We start from the raw sequence: 25,122 nt of genomic DNA, 5'->3' as shown, positions 1-25,122 counted from the left end.
AGACAGTCACACTGAGACACACAACACAACACAAACTGAACAACAACACAGCAGATTGTGTTGTGTTGTTCAAAACATGAACCAAACTGACGGTGTGTCTGCGTTCACACACTTCAATTAGTGCTCACATGTTCTTCACACACAGTGTAGCGTTGTGTTGTCTCAAATCAAACACTGTTGTTGTGCTCTCACAGGAATTGATGATTGCTACATTTTCTAGCGACTCTCCACTGACAAATATGGCCGCTGCCTGTTTAACTCACGTGACTTAAAAATGAATGTGTCAATTTACTGAGTGTGGCCTGTTTGAGCAGGCATGGAAGTTACGCCACCATTGATGCCGACCACATGCCCTCTCTCAGCCGCAATTTTCATCAGTTTGAAAACACAATGGCCCCTCCCCTTCTGCTGCGCAGCCAAGATGGCGACCGTTGAGGGTCCAGGATTTCACACTCATCTTCTTGACTGTAGAGTGAACCATGTAAGTTCCTCTGGAGCGCTGCATGTTGTCGTCACACACATAATCTGAACTCAAAATAACAAGTGTGAGTGTGGACGAGGAGACAGATGATCAGTTGATTACCTGCATGCAGTAAACACTTAACACCACTAACAACAGGAACTTACACTGCAGCAGCTTTATTTTCCACCTCACTCCCCGCCAGCTGCTGTCAATCAAACACAGACATGCCCCTCTACCTGCAGCATTTTCCCAACACACGCTGATTCCCCCTGTTAACAATACATTTAAATAAAAAAGACTCTCATGTATGGAATCAGACTTTACATTAGGATCATTCAGTGTAATCTCCACTGTGGTCCCATCAGGACTTGATGGACCAGGTTTCTGAGGTGCTGCAGCCCAGACAGATTGCACAACCAAAACTGTCCTGCACCATCTCTGTCTACAACAACAGGCCACACAGACACACAACGTGTGTCTACGTTTAGCTTCTGCATCACAGGAGGTGATGGAGCCGAGCTGAACTCCACCAGGCCGGACTGAGGACTGGATTGTGTTCAGCCCTGCCAGGACTCTGCACCTGCCAAAGCAGGGCCTCAGTGAGCTGTTTCATTCATGTCAGCCCGGTGGGCGGTCGCGCTTCAGCCCGGTAAAAAGCCCGGTACAAACAGCCAGCGCTGCGTCCCCGTCCCCTCCGTATCCCGGTTTGATATTTCCTCTGAGCGCGCCGTTAACTGTCCCTTTAGCCACTCCTCAAACCGTCAACACACAGAGCGGCGACAACTCAGCGTCCCCGACAACACGGCCGCCTCCGAGCTGTCGCATCTGAGCCGAACGACGGGAAAACTCACCTGCTTTCAGCGGGGATGTAGCTGCAGGTTGGAGGTCCGCTCCGCCGCCGCCGCCGCCTCACGTTCCTCCATCTTCCCTGTAGCCGCTACCGTCTGCCTGTGTGTGTGTGTGTGTGTGTGTGTGTGTGTTCGCCTGCCTCCCAGCCCCTCCCTCTCGTCACATCATCACACAAAAACAGCCTGTCCACTGTCTGACTGTTTCTTTAATGTGTCAGGACGAAATATAAAGGGGAAAAAAACTGTTTACATCGTTTACAAGTGCAACCAGAAACAACTGTTACACATTTAAATGTCAAGAGAATATTGTGTTTTCAATAAACTTTACAGGACTTTAATTTTTTTAAGGAAAAAAATTCTGTATGTATGCTGTAAACGATGCCACTGCCACTAGATGTTGCGCCCCCCTCCCGTTTTACCAACAATCTAACCATTAGCCTACCTAGCATTGCTGTGATATGCTCCATAGCAATCCTGACAGTTAGCCAGCTAACGATAGCAACATTAGGTGAACACATTCATTATATTAGTAAAAGCTGTTTGCTAACATTATCATGCTACTGTAGCTGTCACTAATGAAAACAGACATTGACATTATGAAGCATCAAGTTACTGACAAATGGAGGAGAAGAAAACCAGTTCTGAGTCCAGCTGGAGCCTTTAGCAGCTCGTAGTGAAGACAGACCAGGACTGGCTCCACGGTCGGACTGCGAAAGAGATTTAGCCTTGGACTGATCCACTGGGACCATCTGCACAAACGACACTGATGGGGCAAGTAACAACACTGATGGAGTCTCTACCTTAAAAAAACTTTATGGATGTTTTGACGGTTCACCTGCCGACCAGGATATGCCTGTGCTAGGGTGACCATTTCCATAACACCAAAAAGGAGGACATTATCAGAATCAGAATCAGTTTTATTGCCAAGTATGTTTTCACATACAAGGAATTTTTTCTGGTGATTGGTGCAATTGATCAGCAACAGTGGGGCTCTCTAGCCTTGTTGATGAGGCTAATAGCAGATGGGAAGAAGCTATTTTTGTGGCGAGAGGTTTTGGTCCTGAAGGACCACAGCCTCCTGCCAGAGGGGAGTGTCACAAAGAGTTTGTGTCCAGGGTGGGACATTTTTTATGCGGCATATCAATAAATTACTATGGTGTACATAGGACTCTGGTATACTCTCATTTATGGTACAATTGTGAGTGGTTTAAAGATGATGTTGGTGTCGCTGAATAGGCTACACAAACAGACAGGGCATTGAAAATCCGGACTGTCCGGCCTAAAGCCGGACGCCTGGTCACCCTAGCCTATGCTAATCAGTCCAGTCCTCCTGTGCTTTGATCTCATCACTTTTTTTGGCTGAGCCTTTTCTGATGAAAACATGGTTTCTTCTTCAGTGGAGGAAATTCTGAAGGTCACTTTCACCTGAACTCTGCTACTGCATTGTACTCACCTGTGGGCAGAGCCTGTGTTTATAAACCAGGGGAGTAATACACACACTAACATGCACACACTGTCAGACCCACAACACACACAGGGAGGGTGTGACTTAATTCTCAGGACGCCATGACTACATCTTTACATAGACAACAGTTGTTTCCTGCTGTTATTGTTCAAAATCTCTTCATCACCATCATCATCTAGAACTTAAAGAATCAAAATGTTGAGAAATGTTCACATAAATCCAGTGATAAAATAATTTCAATTTCAAAATGTCAAATACATAAATAATGACTGAAAAAGAGCAGATGACCTCAAAGAGACTTCACTACATTTTACCACAGGAACATGTTTAAAATGTTTTAAATGTCTCATGGATGTTAGGAGGGATTGTTGGGGCCTGAAGAGGTCAAGATCTAAAGGACCAAGTCCGGATAGAAGTGCAGGCCTGCTGAACGTCCTGGATTGCAGAGGAGCTGACATAGGAACGGTGGCCAGGTCCTGCAGCCACAGGAAAGTTACAATGAAGAGAGAGTGGTCTCGACAGCAGGACCATGATCCAGAGCATGAGCAACTCACCAAGAACAGGGAGTCTGATAACTGACAGAGGGGGGTCACTGAGTCCTGACTTAGTGAGGAACAGGCCACAAGTCCTGTTTATTTATCTTCACATTTTTAAGCTTATGAAATAAAAAGTGACACTGGTTTAATAAGTACCAGAGGACAGACTCAGACACACACAGAACAGGTGAAAACAAGCCTTTATTCCAGCTGAGCGTTATTCTCTTGTTAAGCAGATGACAAACACTGAGTGAAGATAAAATATTTTACCTCTATAAATAAACAGAGAGTGAATGAGAAGCACAGGATTATTGGTGCAGGAGTGAATAGACGTGAGATCACAGGAGCTACATTATTCTTTTTAAAAGCTTGTAGAACCATTAAAAAACGTTTCTGCATAGATAGACATTTGTATTCAAAGTTTGTGTTCTAGTTTGTGAGGATGTTAAAATTCCCCAGCAGTTATGATATGCACCCATTCTCCATGAACACACCTGCACGAGTCATGGCTCAGAATACTAGTTTATATCAGATTATATATGATCATGTACAGAGATCTTACAGGAGCTAAGAACAACATGGAGATGCTCATGTGAAGCTCTTGGTGCATGATGGAAGATCAGCTGTTCAGGCTCCAAACAAGTCCAGATGCAGCCTGACATCTGTCTTCTTAATAATATATTAATAAATAATATAGTAACCATGGCGACACTGATGAAACGTGTCATGTATTTGTTCATTTGTGACTAAACAACTAGTAACAACAACCCAAAACAAAAACTAAAAGATGGATCCTGTTAGATTTTACCTGAACACAGGTTACTTCAGGTGTGTCAGACGCAGAGTACCATTCTTCCTTTCTCAGTACAGAGACAGTGTGGGGGGTGGGGGGGCTATCATCTGCAGATACCGTGGGTACAACAAACACATGAAGGAGATTTTGACGTTTGTAATGTTTCTGTCATTTGTCCTTCTGTCAACGAGATTAACAACAAACTCACTAATATTGTTGTTAGATCAGAAAATAATGACAGACTGTATCATCAAACAGTCCTGTGTGCTGTACGGTTTCACCTGTAGCACACCTGTAACAAAGTTGTAGTGATGGCAGCATGTAGCACCAGAGGACGTCACATCTGTCCCACTGAACATCTGTCATCAGCAGGTTAAACACCTGCTCGTTCTCCCTCTTTGTGACGATGTTTGGATTTTCTGTTACAAGCTACAGTAACTCACACATGGCTACATGACCCAGGGAGTGACATGGGTAATAAAGGTTACTGCCTTCAGGATGGAAATCTGAGGAACCTTGAGTCCAGCTCTAACTAACTGAAATTCAAATAAAATATTAAACATGATTCATGACATTCATGAATAATTAAAAAACGCAACTAATTAATGTGCATTTTCATCACATACTTTTATCACTTAATTTAGCTATATTACCAACAATTACCTTTTTTTAAAAGACATTTCTTATGATTAAATTTTTCCTGCTCTCACCTGAGAAATACAAACTGTGACCATGAAAATATTATGATGAGCTAAAACTACATAATCATCAATTTGAGTTTATTTTAATTATGGCACAATTTATAGGATATTCTATTGTATAATATTCTTACTTATAATATTGATCTTATTGGCCTTCCGTATAAGTGACTGACAGGTGTGACCTTCCTCCTCCTGAGGCAGCTTCACTCGGGTGAAGTAAAACAAGCAACAGAGTGTGTGTGTTTGTATAGATTTCCATTCTGAAGGGGCTCAGAGGATCCAGATGTTTGAGGAAGAACATCCCTTCCTCCTTCTCCAGGACCATCAGTAACAGTGAGCTGTATGGTGAGCTGATCCTGCGTCTGTGTCTAAAGGCAACTTCAATGTAAAGACAGGGCGGGGCTAACTCAAGGCTGCTGACCAATGACAGTGTCTAACCACTTCCTGTACGCCAGGGCAAAGCGTCTCTGCTCAGGGTTAGAGCACCTGTCCAGGATCCCGCTCACAAAGCTGTGCTCAGAGGGCAGGGTGGGGGGGGGCGGCAGGGGGGCGCCTCTCTTAAGTCGCTTGCTGTCTCGTGGGTCTGGTAGCAATGCCCTGTCCACCTCCATAGGTTCACTACCACACCTCTGTCCGTTCTTGCCCCGCCCCACACAGCTCTGAACCCCGCCCTCTGGCAGATCGGTGTCACTGTCGCTGAGGTGGACCAACTGGCTACCACCATTACTGTTGCAGTGGTGCTGGTGGCCCCTCCTCCAGTGGTGCCACAAGTAAAGCACATGTCGCCTGGGGGGTGGGACAACACAGCTGATATGAAATATTTAAGACTAAATATTTCACCTGTTTAAATAAAGTTGATTTTATAAAACATGAAATGAACTGATGTAAAGTGAAAACAGGTTGAAACATTTATTAAGTTTTTATCATCAAACCTAACATAGAAGATGATCATGTGACATCTGACTGGTAGAAAGGATGAATGAAACCAGTCCAGTCCCTGTGCTGGACTTACTGGTCTCAGTTACATTACATCAGCTAACAGTCTGTACATCACTCACCTGTGACTCCAGAGGGTCTCGTGTCCAGGGAAGGACTGGATCAGGTCTGAGCACAGCTCCACCTCCTGGTGGAAAAGCTGCAGGACCGAGGTGCAGCTGAGATGCCTCTCCTCCTCCTCCCCTGTTGCCTCTGCTCCTGACAGCTCCCCATTAGCCTGGGTGGGGCTGTGGTGGGGGGGGCTGCTGGGGTCTGAGCTGGATCGGTGCTGCGGGGAGCAGGTGGTGGGACCTGGAGTCTGGCAGAGCTCAGTGATCAGCTCCTTGAGCAGGAACTGACGGTAGTGGAAGCCACTGTGGTCGGACACATGCATGGACACCCAGAGACGCATGGAGGAGAGCTCATCATGGAACACCTGGAGAGACACATGGAAGGAACTGAGGTGAAGTACAGCGCCTGATGGGGAGGTTAGAACCAGGTCAGGACATACCAGGACAGAGGGATGAGGATTTTCAGCTTCTGGACTCAATGCTGTAAAAAGTCAATAACAAACAGGAGAAATCAGCAGCTGCTCTGAGGTACCGTGAGCTGAAGAGAGAGACAGAGCAGCAGTTCAGTCAGGTATCTGTGACTCAGGTGAGTTATTGCTCCTACTCTTCCTGCTCCTCCAGCTTCCTGCTGCAATGACTTCACCTTTGATTTTAATTGTGATTTTGCTTGTTGAAGTTTCCTCTGAACCAGGTGTGTGTGTGTGTGTGTGTGTGTGTGTGTGTGTGTGTGTGTGTGTGTGTGTGATGTAAAATACTGGACAAACAAAGATTCATATGTTTGTCACACAACATTAAATTAAACAGCAGTTTAGTGAACTGATCTTTATTATCATTATATGTGTGTGTGAATCTTGGTGACCAGAAAATACTGTTCAGTTAACACTTGAATAAAGATATTTTGATTACCTAACCATTTGACCAGGATCAATAAAACGCTGAGTCATCACTCTGTATGACAACTGTAAATTTCGGCCATCAGGAACGTGTTCTAGATCATCTGCATGTGGAACAGTTTCAGGAACAGTCAGTTTAACTTGAGAATACACACTGACCAGCTTCTCAAAATGTCCTCACTCTGTTAGTAAAATACTTTTTTTGGTCCTTACTATGTAGCAAGTACAAGTACACACACACACACACACACACACACACACACACACACACACACACGTACTTCTATCTTTGTGAGGACACTCATTGACATAATGCATTCCCTAGCCATCACAACTGAGTGCCTAACCCTAACCCTGATCCTAACCTTAACCTAAACCTAATTCTAACCATAACTCTAAAACCAAGTCTTAATCCTCAAAATGTGATTTTAAGGTGTCTCAAAAAGTGAGAACCGGCCAAAATGTCCTCACTTTCCCAAAATGTCCTCACTCTGTTAGTAAAATACTTTTTTTGGTCCTTACTATGAAGCAAGTACACACACACACACACACAAACACACACAGTGTCAGATGGTTCAGAAACTAAATCATAGGTGTTTCAACCAGGACAGGTATATGGGGCGTCATTATCACCATGCGATGGAAAGGAAGTGACAGTGAAGTGTTAAAATTCCACCTCACCCCCACTGCCTTTGAGTGTATGCTGCATTTCCAGTGTCACACAGGTGAGTGTGGACAGGTGAGTATGGACAGGTGAGAGTCACACAGGTGAGTGTTGAACCTCTTACAGCAGGTTACCCACAGCATTGCAGATGTCAGTTGTTTGACTGATGAGAAACAGGCTGTCAGGCTGTAGGGGGTGAGGCTAGTTACCTGTGCAGGTGTACACACACTGAACTCTACAGTTCAAACTGTTTACTGGAACACGTCAGTGTTCTGATGATCTGTGCATCCTGATTGGACAGCAATACACTGGTGATATTTTAATGAATATGACAATAAATTAAAATAAATCATTAACAGCAGCTCCTCTTTGTCGTCGTCGTCCTCCTCCCCCTCCCTTCTACCTTGACGTTGCCCTTGGCCATGTGCTGCAGGACCCAGATGCGGTGGGACCAGGCGTTGTAGTTGCTGGGATAGCGGCAGGCGGCATCGGAGCACACCTTCATCTCCTGGTGCAGCATCCTTGCCAAATGGTTGCTGAGCTGCTGGCTCCTCCCTTCATCAGCCTCCTCCACCTCACCCTGCTGCTGCTGCTTCCTGCTGCGGCCCACAGCTGAGGCCTGACGCAGGATCTGCTGCAGCACCCAGCGTCTGCAGGGAGACATCAGCTGAGTCAGATCACCTGGTGTCCAGGTACAGCAGTTACTGCTGTCAATCATTCACACATTACCATTTAATTACCGTTAACAATGTTAAAAAAAATGTTAATCCACCATACGGAGAAGGATGAGGAGGAGGTGCAGTATCAGTTTTTTGTAATACCATGTTTCATCACCAGGTGTCTCTTACTGTTTAATGAGATGGAGTTAAAGGTGTTTACTCACCAATTCTGATAATATGCATTAAGTGTTGAAAAGGCCACAGAGTAGCTGTCTGCAAGCTGTTAATCAACTGTTTATCAGCTGTCGGACAGCTGTTTATCTGGGTGTGAGGAGTGAGCACTGCTGTAGCTGACTGAAGTTTCAAGTCTCTTATTTATAACTGTTATGAGTGAATGGTGAAAGCTACAGATTCACTCAGCAGCAGAGTGGTAGACCCCTGCTGAAAGTGTGTGTGTGTTCGAGCCTCCTGGTGGTGACAGTGGAGGACACATGAAGATCATTGTTTGAGGTGTGGGGGGGTCTGTGTCATGTCATACTGCTGTTTCCTCTGGTTTCTCGCCTTTGCCCCATGATCAACAAAAAAAAGTCTGAACTCAACCAGCTGATGGTTTCACTGTGGATACGATCTAAAGCAGAGATTAATGAAAACCATCAAATCTTCACCTTTAAAGACTCCTCCTCCCCCTCCTCCCCCTCCCCTCTGTAACTCATTCCGTCCAGTCATCATCTCAGATTGGATAAACTTTCCATTTCACTGATTTCTGTAAACAAGAGTTCAAAGGTTTAGATGATAAATATCTTTATTCTTTATTCAAAGTCAATGAAATTTACTAAAGTAACTGTTGTTGTGAATACATACAATAAAAATGTATGATGCACAGACATGTTCAGTAAAGGAATCTTAAATGACAAATAAATATATGAACTGACACACACACTCACGCATGCATGCACGCATGCGCGCATGCATGCATGCACGCGCGCACACCAACACACAGAGGGGGGTGTGAGCTTGTCAGGCATTTGCATGTGGCATGTGTCACAGGCCCTGTTCAGACCTGTTCAGACCTGTTCTGGTGTGAATGCACCCAGGACATTCATTTAGCAGTGTGAACATGAATGTGTCCTGGTCACACTGAAGGACTGCCTCCTCTACTGACGTCTTCTGACACTGGCTGATTAGTCCCAACACAGTTTCATCATGACCTGAAAATATTTGACTGTTTCTAATGGATAAAACTTTATTTCACTGTAGAGCTGTGGAACGGAGCAGTTTCTCTGTCTCTCTCTTGATGTGGGTGATGTAGTCATAGGCAGGTTCTGGCAGATCTGTGGCCTCAGTTCATAATGATGAAGGTTTGTTGTGTTTGGGAACAGAGAAGCAGACCTGAGGTTCAGCATTTCCAGGGGCACCAGGTTCTCAGCCTTTTGTAATTGGTTCTAATTTGGAACAGAGTTCCAGTTCCCAACTAACTCCAACACTGCTGTCAAGCATAGGATCTGTTATCAAATTGATGTAGTAGAGTTCTAGTATTAAACCCCCCCCCCCCAGCAGCCAAGTCTTACCGGTGTATCCACGTCTCTGGGCTCTTGGGGAACTTGGTGAGGGCCAGCTTGCCCAGGTATAGGTCCTTCTCTGGGTTCAGAACTCCACACTGCAGCAGCTCCTTCCTGCAACAACAACCACCCACACATTAGGCTGCCGTCACACCAACATGGGGGGTGGGGGGTGTAGATCTCAATTAATCTGCATCCTCACTAACACATGGTTTGTAATAGTATGGACTCTAGGCCATCTGTAGGTAAACAGCAGAGGAATCCACCACCGAGGTGAGCTCTGTGTGATTCGCTGATGCAGCACATTGATGGATGATGTCACGGACGACATCGCATTTCTTTCAACAAAACTTTTTTGAAACACAACATAGTTTTCTGTGTGACCTGCAGTGACACAGCACATCAGCTTTGAGTCTATTGTCGTCTTTAGTGTAAAGATGTCCTCTTGTTGTACAGTCCCTGACAAAAGTCTTGTCGCTTGGGTACAAGTTCAGAATCAGAATCAGAATCAGTTTTATTGCCAAGTATGTTTCCACATACAAGGAATTTGTTTTGGTGATTGGTGCAGTTGGAGGTTCTTGGAGGTTCTTGTAAACAACAGGTTTACACAGTTTTAGTTTCTGCCCGTATGTGGGAATCAGGTGGACCATGACATGGTCAGAGTGGCCCAGTGCAGCCCGGGGGACGGCGTGATAAGCACCACTGATTGTGGTGTAACAGTGGTCCAGAGTGTTCCCCTCTCTGGTCGGGCAATTAACAAACTGTCTGTATTTGGGTGGTTCGTGGCTGAGGTTACCTTTGTTAAAGTCACCAAGGACAATAACTAAGGAGTCTGGGTTGGTCCGCTCCACACACAGTATCTGCTGTGGCCTGTGGTGGGATGTAAACACCGACCAGGATAAATGAAGTGAACTCACGGGGGGAGTAGAAGGGCCTGCAGTTTATGATGGAAGTTTCCAGGTCAGGAGAACAGTGCTGGAGGATCAGTGTCGATCCGCTCTGAAGAGTTGGAGGCCGGCCAGCTCCAGCGCAGAGTCCGGAATCGATCCACACAGCCACGTCTCCGTGAAGCACAGAACGGAAGATGAAGAAAAGTCTCTGTTCCTCTGCACCAGTAGCTGAAGTACATCCAGCTTGTTGGGCAGTGAACGCACCTTGGAGAGAAAGATACCTGGGAGTGGTGTGCAAAATCCGCGCCGGCGGAGACGTGCAAGCGCACCGGCACGTTTTCCTCTCCTCCGGCGTTTCACTGCGAGAGTAACGGTCAGTGCACCTCTGACCAAAATGTCCAATAATTCCACAGGTGAGTCGAGAAAGGTGGAAAAAATCTTCTGGAATTGTTTCTCTGATGTTAATGAGCTCTTCTCTGGTGAAAGAGCTCCGGAACCCAAGGCAGAAAACTGAATTTACAAAGAAAATAAGGCAAAAAAGTGCGCACCAACACACCGAGGCAGCCATCCGCGGCGCCATGGCAACTGGAACAACTGGAAGTTGACCTTAAGTGCCCCTCAAATATATGTCTAATCCATTTTTTTTTTTTTTTACAAGAAATGGCTAATTTCAATCCCAACAGCTTTTGAAATAATGTTTTGGTGCCAAACAAAACTGCTGAAAAGCATTCTAACGTTCACAGCTTGGTAAAGCCCACTAAGTCAGTTTTTGCAAAGACAAAAGTCTTGTCACCTTGTCATATGATGCACCCAATCCTAGATTACAGCCTCACCTGTGATCAATAATTGATCAATCAATTAGTGGGTGGGTATAAAAAGAACCCCAGCAAACCAGACCTTCACATCAACTGCAACTTGACCTCTGACAACATGCCTAAGATTCACCATGAGACCAAAGTGTTGATTATCAAGAGGCTGAAGACCAGATCCACTGCTGAGGTGGCTGACAACTTCAATGTGTCTCAGCGTCAAGTACAAAGAATAAGAAAAAGATTTGAGGAGATTGGAGATGTTTTTGACAAGCTCAGGTCCAGCAGACCCCGCAAGACAACTGCTCGAGAGGACCGTTTGTTGGCTCGAAAATCCAAGTCCCCGTGTCAACCAGAACAGTTTACAGAATTCTGTCTCGAAATGGCCTCCATGGTCGAATCGGTGCCCAGAAACCAGCACTAAACAAAAGGCAAATTAAAAAAACGTGTGGCATTTGCCAAGGCCCACAGCCTGCTAAAAGGATGGACGCTGGAAAAGTGGCAGAAGGTGGATTTCTCAGATGAATCTTTGGCTGAATTACATCACAGCCACCGTAAATATTGCAGCAGACCTACTGGAGCCCGCATGGATCCGAGATTCACCCAGAAAACAGTTAAGTTTGGTGGCGGAAAAATCATGGTCTGGGGTTACATCCAGTATGGGGGTGTGCAAGAGATTTGCAGGGTGGAAGGCAATATCAATAGCCTAAAATATCAAGAAGTATTAGCTACCTCTTACATTCCCAACCATAAAAGGGGTCAAATTTTGCAGCAGGATGGTGCTCCATCGCATACTTCCATCTCTACATCAAAGTTCCTCAAGGTGAAGAAGATCAAGGTGCTCCAGGACTGGCCAGCCCAGTCACCAGACATGAACATCATTGAGCATGTCTGGGGTAGAATGAAAGAGGAAGCATGGAAGACGAAACCAAAGAATCTTGATGAACTCTGGGAGGCATGTAAGACTGCTTTCTTTGCTATTCCTGATGACTTCATCAATAAATTGTATGAATCATTGTCGAACCCCATAGATGCAGTCCTTCAAACTCATGGAAGTCATACAAGATATTAAATATGGATCTCACAGCACCACTACTTAATTCACTGATGTTATGCAACATATTTTTGTATTTGAAGTAAATTATTTGTTCAATTTTCACATTACTCTCTGTAGGTGACAAAACTTTTGTCTTGCCAAAACCTGACCTTTCTGTGTTCATTAAATGATCAATCTTTCTTCAGTGAAGCAAATTTATTTTAGTATATTAAACATAATTTGGGAGGGTTTTAGCTTTCATATGAGCCATTTCTAAAACCAATGGATTAATTAAAAGTCAGGTTATAACCTGTTTTTTCTACAAAATGGTTAAGTGACAAGACTTTTGTCAGGGACTGTACACAGTTGATAATAGAACAAACGTGTGATTGCATAGTTGTGTAGCTGTCTAGTTGTGTATCTGTACCTGACATTCCAGGCAGTGGTGAAGTCTGGGTTCAGCAGCAGCAGCGTGCAGGTGATGTCCACTAGAGCTGAGGACACACAACCAGGATCTGTCAGCGCCTCTCATTTTCTACTCATTACACCACACTGACTTAGTTATTGGCAGGGCCTTGGCTAATGATCTGAGTCACTGGCACAGCAGTCTCAGGTCCAGACTCAGACCATGGACTCATGTCTCTGAAGCACATGACACCCCAGGCTGTGTGCCCCCCCTCCTTCTCCCCGTGACCCCACCTCCCACCACAACCCCTTCCTCTCTCTTTCTTTCTCGCCTCCTGTTTTTCTCTGCAGGTTCTTCTGCCTTTAGAGCTGTAGAGTCTGGGTCTGCAACTGCAAACCACCCACTGTCCCCATGATCCTGCTCAACACCTGCTACTACATTTAGTAAATTATTAGGGTTGTCAAATGATTAATTTCTTTCTTAATTGCAATTAATCGCATGTTTTATCACATGATTCTATTATTTTACATTTCAGAACTGTTTCCTCTTGCTTGACAACACATAACCGTCAGTCTGTCTGAACTAGAAGCTAACGTTAGCATGTCTGACGTGTAATTATGAGGATGTCTGATAATTCATCTGTAGACGAGCTCTGGGTAAGTTATATTTTTATTTTCCAACTCATTTGATCTTCACCAAGGACAATTCAGGCACTGGATTTTAACACTTCAGGTCTCCCGACACGCCCCTTTATGCAGACCGGATCCGTCCCCCTTTTGCTCCCATAGACATGACTTGCCATGAGGTATCTTGCTCCACCATGTAAAATCTTTGTAGGAAGTGTCAGCTTGACAACAAGTAAGCGTGTGTCAAAGAATCAAAATAGTAGCAGCCAAAGATTCTAGAACACAGCACTCTAGAATCTTTGGTAACAGCACCGGTGACAGTGTAAAATAAAGAAGCTTTGGCAGCACGCGATTTACACGATTATTAAAAAAAAACTTGTTATGCTCAGTCACTCATCGAGATTAACGCAATAATGCTGACAGCCCTATTACTAATACTAATTTTTACTATTATTAACTATCATTAATACTACGCTTATATCAGTAGCAGTATTATAGTTACTATTACATTACATTACTCAACTTCTGTTGTGATTTGGTGCTTTATACTGTAAATAAAACTGACTTGACTAAAGACTAAAACTGATCCCAGTACACTCTCGGGTATGAAACATTTCACAATAAATACACTATGTCCGAAGTAAACAACACATCTATCATCTGACTGTAACCAGGCAGACATTGACGGGGTTCAGTTACCTTCCCTGTCCAGCCAGTGTTTGCGCTGACGGTACAGCAGCAGTTTGTTGTGGACGTATGGCAGCAGGAACTTGACACACCAGCTCTCCACACCCAGCTTGTTCTCCACCAAAACGATGGGACTGCGGTTGTAGCGGGCCTCTGGACATGGGATCACGCCAATTTCATCACTGAGGGAGGAGAGAAAGGAGGAGGAGGAGGCATGAGGAGGTTTTCACCTGCTATCTATGAACATGAAGAATCACTGACGTCACATCATGTGGCTTCAAATCACATTCTGAGGTCAGCGCAACGATTCATGGAGGACCTGAGACACAGTCAGTCACAGTCCAGCTTGGTCTTCTTGTGCTTTGTTTGTTTGTTTTGTTCTTAGCATCTGTTCACACTGTGATTAACAGCTTCATGTCATGTGATGTCACACTGAAATGAGTCAAGTAAAATGTTGGTCACAAATGAATCTGTGTCAGACTGTGTGATTAATTTGATGGCTTATCAAGAGGTTGTGATGAATGAATCAACATCTGTCAGTCAGAACAGCTCTGACTGTGGCACTGACACTGATTTTTAGTTAATTTAACACACTGTTGTGAATCTGTATGAGAAAAGTCACAGTGTTATCCCCTCCATGTACCTGTGGTCAGGTGTGATGAAGATGTGCAGGTCACACTGAGCAATCTAGGTCCCTCACATCAATGTTGTGAGGGACCTAGATCTAAATGAGCTGTTCAGGTCCACAGCTGATCGACAACCAGAGGGTTCAGCCTGTCCCCTTTCATTAGGACAGTCCAGCATCACTGACCCATGAGGGTCCACAGCCTCTAAAAAACAGACTAACTGAGCCCTGGTCTGAGTTTCTGGTCCTGGTCTCCACAGCTCACATTCCTGCTTCACTAGTTATTAGCTGGTGTCATTAGCTAACCCTGACAGGTGTACTTTTCTTAAAGAGACCGACGGAGCACAGGTAAAAAGTTAGAAGACTACTTACTTAGACTTATTATTAGTTAGAAGACTAATTAACGACTAAATGACTTGATCTCGCCGTTAATGAGCTAACAACACCGGCCCAGGACTCTCAGCCGACGTACTACGTCAAAGGTTACCGAGCTAACTGCACCAACGGCCGCGTTAGCTGCATTTGTTACCGGGCTCATAGGAAACAGTTTTCGCGAGAATGTTCCGAACTAACCTGTTATCAATCAATTTAACGGAACAGACAAACAGTGGACCTCAAAGAACTGTCAACTTGCTGTGGACCTATCTGATTCCAGGTGATAGTCCGAGCCCACACAGCAGTGGGTGAAACTGGACGTGACACCGGACACTTTCCCTGGACGTGACCGCCACCGCTGTGGTCTGTCTGGGTTCCTCTCAGTCAGCTTTACTTACATGTTGGGGTTTCTCTTGAAGGCATTAGTGATATCTTTGACTACTCTCTGGACCAGGACGTCCACCTCCTCCTCCAACTCCGCCATTTTTAGAGCAGCCAGTGACGTCACATAGACTTTCTTCCTCTTCTAATGGATTTCCGGTAGGCTGTAGACTAAAAAGCGTAATGTTGCCCTCCAGAGACAAGGACATTTGTCATATACTTTTAAATACGGAGAGTGAAAAAAATGTAAAGATTAGTCCACCAATATGTTCAAATTCCGTTTCAGATAAAAAAAATAGATTTGACCCGGTCTGACGACTTCCTGAATAACTGTTTCCTTTTTGGAATTTGGAATACAACATGTGGGGCTGTCTCCAAATTTCTACACTGACATGATCCCTCTGGATATTTGCCTATGACTTTAAATAACTGTCTAAATCACAAAGCCCCAGTCTCGAGTTAGAACAACATAATCTCTTCTCCCAGCGTTTATTCACATCCTCTTTCTTTTATCAGAAGACAAATAATGTCAACCCCTTCGCTCTTCTCCACACTCTTTCAGATCTGGAATTAATGACATACCTTTGGCAATAAACTTGTCATCATCCCAATTTGGGGCATATATATTTACCAGAACCACAGGCTTGTGGTAGAGAAGCCCTGAAACCATCATGAATCGTCCTTGTGGATCTGAGATAACAGTGGTTGCATTAAACTGAATTTTTTTGTGAATCAATATGGCTGTTCCACATGTTTTAGAATTAAGATTGGAGTGGAACACATTCCCCACCCATCCTTTTTTAAGTCTGACTTGATCTTTAACCAGCAGGTGAGTTTCTTGGAGAAATGCAACATCACATTTTAAGTACTTAAGATGATTAAATATCCTGGCTCTTTTAACAGGCCTATTTAAACCCTTCACATTCCAACTAATAAATCGTATAGCAGCCATCCTCGCATCAATACCATTCACCATGTTTAACTAAAGAAAATAAAATGAAAAGAGAGAAAGTAAGTAATAAAAAGGTAAAGCAATGCTCATGTTAAAGTGCACAGTTTGGTTCATTTCTACTCTTACGTGAATAAAGGCGAGTATATGTTGCAAAAATATGGTGGTGTCCCTTTCCCTAACCTTGTCAAAAAACAAAAACAAAACCAGAACTAAGCCTATACTTGTTGCTCTCTTTGAGGCAAGCTGCAGGCTAAACCCTATTTCAAAAAACTTCTGGTAGCACATTTTCTCAACACTTCTGCCCAGGAAGGCTCCCAGTTCCTGTGATACAATATATTAAAACCTCTCAACACCAAGATAGAAACAAAAAAACAAAAAAAATGAGATGGTTGAGCAGCACAATTACTATCAAGCAAGTAGGTACACACATATGAGAACATAACCTCAATATTCAAGGGTAACAAATTAGGAAGAATTTAAGATATAACTCAGCATAATATTGATTAGTCCGGCAGTAACATCATTGAATGTCCATACCTCGGATCCGTGGACCGCAGGTTGATATCGTATGCTGAAAAGGTGAACTTACACATCGTCAGGCTCAGGTGATTAATCATCGCCAGGCTGTACAGTTCAAACCACGGCTCATCTTATTCTTTGCCGGACCTCCGGTCGAAAAACTTCTGGGCTTCATCAGGCGAGTCGAAAGTGAACACGTCGTCTCCATGCATCACTGGTAGCCGGGCCGGGTAGAGCAGGCGGAACCTGATGTTCTTCTGATACAAGGCTTGCTTGATGCCGTTAAACGCGGCTCTCTTTTTGGCGAGTGTTGTGCTGACATCCTGATAGACCCTTATAGTGGCACCTCGGTATTTGAGCTCGAGATTCCTGGCCCAGCGCAGTGCAGCTTCTTTCTGTTGGAATCTGGAGAAGCAGACCAGGAACGTGCGGGGGGATGATCTCTGGCTGGCTCTGGAGGTCAGGGTACGGTGGGCTCTCTCCAGTTCAGGCGGTGTAGAAAAAACTTTGGGGCCCATCGTTTCCATCAAAACATCTGACATGAACTTTAGGGGGTCTTTGCCATCTTCACTCCCTTCAATATACGGAGATTAGATCTCTGTGAGCAGTTCTCGAGGTCATCGCACCGATCCAGCAGCGACTGGTTCTGGCTCAGGAGCGTCTTGATGGTGGACTCCGCTACTGTTAGCCGTTCAAAGTTATCACCTGCTACAGATTCTACGGAGGCAAGACGTCTCTGGAATGAGGTCACTGCTGTCTGTAGCGAGTCCAGTGAATCTTGTATTGGTCTAATGGCCTCTTGAATCAGGGTGGAAACATCCTCCTTGAGTGAGGTTCTCTGTTTAGCAAATTCAGCAGACAGTTGGTCCATACCCACCACCGCAGCTGCAGGTTTTTCAGGTGTCGCAGGAGCTTTTGCTGTTGTCGGAGTATTGCTAGCTGCAAAAGTTGCTAGCTTGCCTGCAGCACGTGTGGCCGGAGTTTGTACGTTAACTGATTTCGCGTGTTTAGGCATGCTCATTTCTACGGAGTTAGTTAAACTGACTTAAACAGATAAAATTATGTTGAAATCCGTACAGAAAACTCGTTATAGAAGGGGGTTAATAAAAAGTGAACCAGGAGCCTTTGCTTATGCATCCTCTCCCTACATGTCACAACCGGAAGTCCAAATTCTCAATCCTGAACAAGCAGCACAAACCCTCCTGGAGCAGGTCAGGATGGGCCCTTGATGTCCATTTCTTCAGAATCAACAGGGCAGCCGCGGAATCTGAGCAGATGACACTTTTGGCCCTCTCGTATCCACCACATAGCCCATAAAATTACCAGTAGTTCAGTTGAAAAAACAGATTACATTACATTATAAGATGTTCAGATGCTCTGCCACATACATCCCAAACCCAGTTTCCCAGAGGCTAGATCCTTAGGGCCTTCAAAAATCTGCATATAGTCTTTCTGTAATTGGTTTATATATTTGTAGACATGACTACAAAAAAGATTCACATTACTTGTCTGATCAAGCAAAGATAAATGTACCTCTGGTTCAGGGAGAAACCAGAAAGGAAGGGGGACCTGACAGACCCAATGACACTATCTTCCTCAAGTCCAATATTTACTGCAAACTGTTTTATGGAGTCAAAGAAATTAGACTTTTATCCCTTACATATGAAATCCCAGTAATCCCAGAAACGACATTTTGCCGCTGAACCATATTTAATGCCATTTAATTTAACCCACTAATGAAGCATTAGTTTGTTTCTCCTGGTTGCTAAAGGGGAACAGATGTTGTTCTAAAAGCTCCAAAACAGAACCTAAGGGCCTTTTCCTGGACCTGATCCAGTTTGCTAAGAGTCTTAGCAGCTGATCCAAACACAACACAACCATAGTCTAATGAAGATCTTATCATGGCTTGATAAATCATAAGCAGGGTGTCCCTCTCAGCCCCACAATCACTTCTGGCTAAACTACAAAGGGGGTTATTTACTTTCTCACAAATTATTTTCTCTACATCAGTTTTCCATGTTAACCTTTCATCCATCCACACACCCAGAAGTTTGAAGACCTTGACTCTTTCTAAGGGACATTCATACATAGGAGGATTTAAAGCAGGGATTTTCCTCTTGAACAAAGATCATTCATGTAGTTGAAAATGTGTAAATCCTCAATCCCCACTGATCTGCCCACTGAACAACCTGATCCAGGGATTTTTGGGTCTGTTGGAACAAATGATCAATATTTTCCCTCTCTTCCAGATGGTGCCATCATCTGCAAACAAAGACTTTGAAAGCTGTAATTTATCATTATATTAAAGAGGACTGGGTTTATCACTGAGCCTTGAGGACAACCATTTCCAATATCAATAGTTTTAGAAAAAACTTTCACCTGGATTGATTATTGGGAAAATCCTTCATGCAGTGAAACATTCTGCCACTAATACCTGCATCATGTAGTTTGATAAGCACTCCCTCCCTCCACAATGAGTCATATGCTTTTTCAATATCCAAGAAAAACCCTGGGACAGCTTCCTCAGTGACGATAGCTTTCCTAATGTCTTGATCTAATACTGCAATAGAATCCAGGGTGCTTCTTCCAACTCTGAAACCATTTCGGTAATTGACGATATCACTGTCTTCAAGGAAATATACCAGTCTGTTTGTTACCATAATTTCAATTACCTTGCACAGAACAGATGACAGATGGTTTCAAAACTGCAATCACTACTGCATGTTTCCATTTTGTTGGTAACTTACCAGCCTCCCAGATACAGTTAGAAAGGACAAGGATTTCTTCTAACACCATATTATTTAAATGTTTCAGAAGTTCAAGCCCTCCTCTCCAAACAACTTGGAATCCTGAACATCCTGGAAGATTTTAACACACATATCAGCTTTTTCTTTACAATTTAGAGCCTCAACACAGCCATCATTCAGACCTGGCACTGATGTCTTAACTACATTTTATGACTTCTTGACTATATCTGCTGCATCGGGTATCTAGACCATGTTCCCACAAAGGGATCTCCAACATTTCCTTTTTGTATCCTTAATAATTTTTCTTGCTAATGCTCTACATCGTTTGCATTCAAAATCATTTTCCTGAATGGTGTTCTTACGAAACATTGACGTTCTCTTCCACACTGCCTTGTCACAATCCTTATTCTATCATGGAACAATAAAACAACCTTTGGGGAACTCTGTGAAAGGGATTGTCTCTGAAGCCACCTTCAAGATCACAACAATTAAAGAATCACTGTACTCATCAACTGATCCAGCACTGTTAACTTCCTCTAGACCGACTGCTGTACCTTCCTCAAATTTATCATGTTCAGCTTGGGCAAAATCAAATTTTTTAACTCTGTCCCCAGAATCAAAAACTAGGGACCTTCCAAACTGGCTCAGCACAGGAAAATGATCACTGCCCACTGAGTCTGTTCCTAACACATTCCTTACCCTGAGTCTTGCTAAGGCTGGAGAAGCAAGTGTCAAAACAGTACATTTCAAATCCAGTTGGTCTGATGTCATTCATAGCTACTAGATTTCAACTGTCTAAGAGTTCCTCAGTCACAGAACCATTATCTGACTTCAGCACAAGGGGTTGTGGGCAGTAAAATCACCTACCCAGATGACAGGAGAGCTAACCTTACTTGCTATATCCTCAAGCTCAGATAGACTTAGAGGCTTACATGGATTATAGAAATTGACAAAATTTATTTTACCATGACTCCATACTTCAACTATTAAGCATTCAAAAGATCGTTCACACTCACAAATATTATACTGAATTCCTGTTGTGACAAATGTAGCACACCCACCATCTGGCCTATCAGGTCTGTCTTTACAAAGACGTACATATCCTGGAATCACAAAACCAAGATTAGGTTTTAACTATGCCAGTCAGCTTTAATTTGGCAATTTCAAATTAATTTCTTAAATTCCTGTCCATTGGTGTGAGGGACTGAGCTGGAGGGGCAACAAGAAGTCGCAAGTTTATTTTCAAAATCAGGATTCTCATAATGTCATGCAAAGACTGAGGGTCAAAATCCTTAAAACCCAGAAACCTGACCGCTACTTCTGACACAAACTTGATTATATCAGGTCTTGATTTATTTTTCTGAGAACCATACATCACATCAACTATAAATGCAAGAAGGGATTCCTCATTGACCACAACTACTTCTTGATTATCTATGGGAGATGAGGGCAGAGGAGACACCAAGGACCCAACCACTGATGACCTTCCAAAGATGATAATTTGATTGTCTCGTTGAGTAAGAATTTATGTAGGAATTATTGATTAATGATGTATTGATCATTACATAAATTATTACAGAAATAGTGTTGAAAACATTCTGGTAAATTTCTGTTCTGTAATCTCACTTCGTAAATAAAAATACGCATTTACCTGCAGGGCTGGGAAATTAGTTTTAAATCAATAATCATAATAAGTTGAGTATTTTTCCAATATTGATTAGTATCTGCATATAACAATTGAGATAATAAATAATAATCAAAAGTTTTAATTCAGTGAACTTTGTTTCCAGTCAGAAACCTTCATATGTTTAAAACAAATTATTATAATTTGAAACCTGAAATCTGAAACCATGTGATAAAACGTTAAGCCCAGTGCACAGACAAGACTGACAGGACTGTCAAAACCACCTCAGTCTCAGACTGGATTCAAACAAATCCATGTCAGGAGTGAGACTCAGACTGATTGACCATCAAGAGTCCTGGTCCAGGACTAAGCTTGAACCACCTCACAGTGGTTCTTCATCCTGTTGTTTCAGAGTTAAATATAATCAACTGCAGCTGACCAAATCCAGGACCTGTTCAGACTCTAAGGATCCATATTCCCTGTAGGTCTTTAAGACCTGAGCAGATGTTTTCTAGAGCTCAAACCAAAATGTCATTAATAAATATGTTGGTGGTGAAATGAGTGCAGACTCCACTTACAGTCAGACTGAACTGACAACAGATTGATGAACAGCAGACAGAGTTTTAGTTCTCACAGGTTTTGTCTCTGGAATCTTTAATCTCCCTGTTGTTGACCTTGTAGAGACAAACACAACCATAACAGTTATAGAGTGAGAGAAGAATGATCAGGTTTAGTCTGAGTTAGTTTCATTAAACCCAACACTCTCACCCAGCTGAGTATTAACTGATCCCGTATCAATAAGTCTGATCAGTAGGTTGATCAGTGAACTTTGGGATCAACCAGAGATTTACAGTCTCACTTTTAAGCAGGTTACCATGGTAGTAATATCATCACCATGATAACCACCAGGGTGTCATGTTTTACACCACCATCACCTGGTCCTCCTCTCACTCATTGTCAGACTGTTATATTATCACAGACACATGACTGACTCACAGAGACTGTAGCTGTCTTATTGAATTAACCCTCCTGATTTCACATATCTTGTTTTTATGGTAAACTCTGCAGATCCAGTCATAATTTTAATGATCTACACACCACCTCATCTTCATCTAACGAATCATTAGGACACTGATAGGTTCAGACCTGACTGACAGATAATGAATACAGTGTATGGTCTGACACATTTGTGGCGACCCCTATTGTTGTATGATGGTATTGTACACCTCTGGTCATCAGTGCTTCCTGGTGACACCTGGGCCCAGTGTTCAGAGTGTGCAGAAGCCATGGAATGAGTCTTGACTACTTTTTGTTATAAATCCATGCTCTTTTGTCCATTCAGAATTAAATGAGGTCTTGCGTTTTGGCATGATGCTAACTTTCTGTCAATGTCATGACGTAGCAGCACATGGACCCTTGTTTACTTTTTTAACCAATGATAAGCAGATATTTATCTGACACCGCTCTTAGCCAATCATTTGTTAGACCAGATATGTTACTGCGTTGGATGCATTTTTTACAGCCTATGATTGGATATTGTGCTGCAGCCCGCCCAGCAAAGATGAAAAAACTCCGCTCTTCAAGCCTAGTGCCTCAAAAAGGAGGACAAATACGCGTCCGGCGCAGGACAGGGCATTGAAAATCCGGACTGTCCGGCCTAAAGCCGGACGCCTGGTCACCCTAGGCTGAATGTCGCCAATTTAGCCCTGGGGATCAGGTTTTGGCCCTTACTCCAGTAGTTGGTTCTCTGTTTCAAGCAAAATTCACAGGTCCATATACTGTGGAGTGGCAAGTGTCAGAGCAAAATTATTTTATTGCCACTCCAAAGCAGAGAAAATCTTCTCGCCATGTCACGTGAATTTGTTAAAGCCATACTATTCATGTACTAGTGATGCTAAAATAACACATTCTAAAATGCAGTGTGTGAATGTCAGTCCTGCACTCACAATTATTTCTGCTCCTCCAGGTCCATTGGTTTCTGCTGTTGGGAGGGAGGAAGGCATGGATGTCGGCACGCCTGACAATGCAGTTGTTTGCGGTAGGCTCAAGAACTCTGAGACGCTGCTTAATTTGGGCAATTTGTTAATGTATTTGCAGGAATCTCAGGCTATGGAATTGGCTGAATTAATTAGGGGCTATCCAGTTTTGTTCGGTGATATGCCGACACGCACACACCTCATAAAACATGAAATTGACATTGGAGATAGTATGCCAGTCAGACAACAGTTTTATAGGTGTGCGCCATACAAGCGTAAAATCATGGAGGATGAAGTGAACTACATGTTAAAGAACAATATTGCAGTTCCATCGACCTCCAGTTGGGCATCGCCTTGCCTGTTGGTGGATAAATCTCCTCTATTCTGTACAGATTACCGTAAAGTTAACATGGTTAAGCCAGATTCCTATCCATTACCACGCATGGAAGACTGGATTGACCAGGTTGGTGCAGCCAAATTTGTTAGCAAATTTGACCTGTTGAAAGGTTACTGGCAAGTGCCGTTGTCAGCCCGTGCGCGGGAAGTTTCTGCGTTCATAACACCTACTGGTTTGTATGAATACACAGTGATGCGGTGTCCAAATCAACGGTTAATGCGATGGACTTTATTCCTTCAGGCTCAGAGCCTGGATATTAGGCACATTAAAGGCACAGATAATGTTATAGCAGATGCTCTCTCTAGGGCTCCTGTGGCACTGACAGTCTGTTGTTTGTGTTAACTCTTCCTATCTGCTGTTCCTGTCCCCCTCTTAAAATGCTTCTTTGCAGGTACCTGGTTGCAGAGGTTGGTGTGGGGCAGAGTGGGAAGATTGAAGTCTCCAAATGGTTTGTCATGATTTATTTTCAGTGATCCCGTAGGGACCCTGTCTTAAGTGGGGTGGGGGTGAGGAGGGGGCAATCCTATTGTTGTGTGATGATATTGTACACCTCTGGTCATCAGTGCTTCCTGGTGACACCTGGGCCCATTGTTCACCAGCATATAAAAGGCACTCCCTGTTACTCATGTCCTTCTCTCTCCGGTGGTGTTGGGAGCTGCTTTAGGTGTTCTGTTATCCGTTTGTTTGTTTTATTTTGTTAGGAATCATACTTTTACTGCTTTGATTCTCTAATAAATATTCTTGTTTGACGTTAACATGGTGTGTCTCCCTTCTTGTCATGGCTGTGAGAGCCAGGCTGTGACACATTTTTATAAATAAAAGAAAATTCATCCACTGACAAAAAGCTCTGAAGTAAGAGTTCTTCATAGACAAGTAGAGGAGTCAAAAGAACAATCTTAATCTTTAAAGTGATAGTTATGGTCATGTGACATGTGGTTGTGTGAGGTGGTCATGTGACGTACGGTTGTCTTTTAAAAGACGACATCTGTTTAATGTTCACTTCATTCAGAATATTTTCAGAGCTTTATCTTCCTGTCAAAACAAAATGAAGTGCGACACAATACAGTAAGTACTCTAGGTGCACTTGTGCGTAGGAATATGATAGTTCAGAGGTTGAGAAAATGTAAAACCAAAGGAAAGTGCTGTTTTGACAGGAAGATAAAGCTATGAAAATATTCTACATGTTGGATTGTTTCTGTTCTCGACTTTTAAAAGTATCTAAAACACATTTTTCCCGCTGACCCTCAACACAGCAGCTCATCACTCTGTTAGTGTGTTTGTTCTTGTTGCTTCTCTAAACTGATCTCAATCTACTGCAGGTAACACACTGACTGTACATGACCACTGCACAACCACAGTCACATGACCACAACTGTCACTTCAAGTGTAGTGGAGGAAAGGTCAGATGGCAATAAAAGTACTTTGCTACTGTTCACTCCTGCTGT

General features: G+C 43.4%; 2 protein-coding genes across 3 annotated transcripts in view; both read right to left on the bottom strand.

The window, feature by feature from the left end:
* apba1a (amyloid beta (A4) precursor protein-binding, family A, member 1a) overlaps positions 1-3,353 on the bottom strand; it is a 41,535-nt gene extending 38,182 nt beyond the window's left edge. For both annotated transcript variants that reach the window (XM_071481739.1, XM_071481742.1), the window contains exon 1: positions 1,315-3,353. The gene's annotated coding sequence lies outside the window, so the exon portion shown is untranslated. The remainder of the gene's footprint in view (positions 1-1,314) is intronic.
* A 143-nt stretch (positions 3,354-3,496) lies between these two features.
* On the bottom strand, positions 3,497-15,706 carry ptar1 (protein prenyltransferase alpha subunit repeat containing 1). The gene is made up of 7 exons (XM_071481743.1): positions 15,480-15,706; positions 14,094-14,263; positions 12,790-12,856; positions 9,637-9,741; positions 7,813-8,059; positions 5,865-6,217; positions 3,497-5,592 (listed from the first exon to the last, which is right to left on the bottom strand). The coding sequence occupies exons 1-7, from the start codon at positions 15,563-15,565 to the stop codon at positions 5,214-5,216; spliced, it is 1,407 nt and encodes a 468-aa protein (XP_071337844.1). The 5' UTR covers positions 15,566-15,706; the 3' UTR covers positions 3,497-5,213.
* Between the last annotated feature and the right edge of the window lie 9,416 nt (positions 15,707-25,122).

Source organism: Trachinotus anak, unplaced genomic scaffold (assembly GCF_046630095.1).
Source record: "Trachinotus anak isolate AG129_WGS33_773 ecotype Australia unplaced genomic scaffold, CSIRO_AGI_Tana_v1 ptg000008l, whole genome shotgun sequence".
Taxonomy (NCBI): Eukaryota; Metazoa; Chordata; class Actinopteri; order Carangiformes; family Carangidae; genus Trachinotus; species Trachinotus anak.
This window is presented reverse-complemented; position numbering and strand designations above follow the sequence as displayed.

Coding starts and splice junctions, on each gene's coding strand:
- ptar1 (XM_071481743.1), bottom strand. CDS start 15,565: ATGGCGGAGTTGGAGGAGGAGGTGGACGTCCTGGTCCAGAGAGTAGTC. Junction 12,857..14,093: donor ACACTGGCTGGACAGGGAAG/GTAACTGAACCC, acceptor GTGTGTCCTCAG/CTCTAGTGGACATCACCTGC. Junction 8,060..9,636: donor CCAGAGACGTGGATACACCG/GTAAGACTTGGC, acceptor GTCTCCCTGCAG/ACGCTGGGTGCTGCAGCAGA.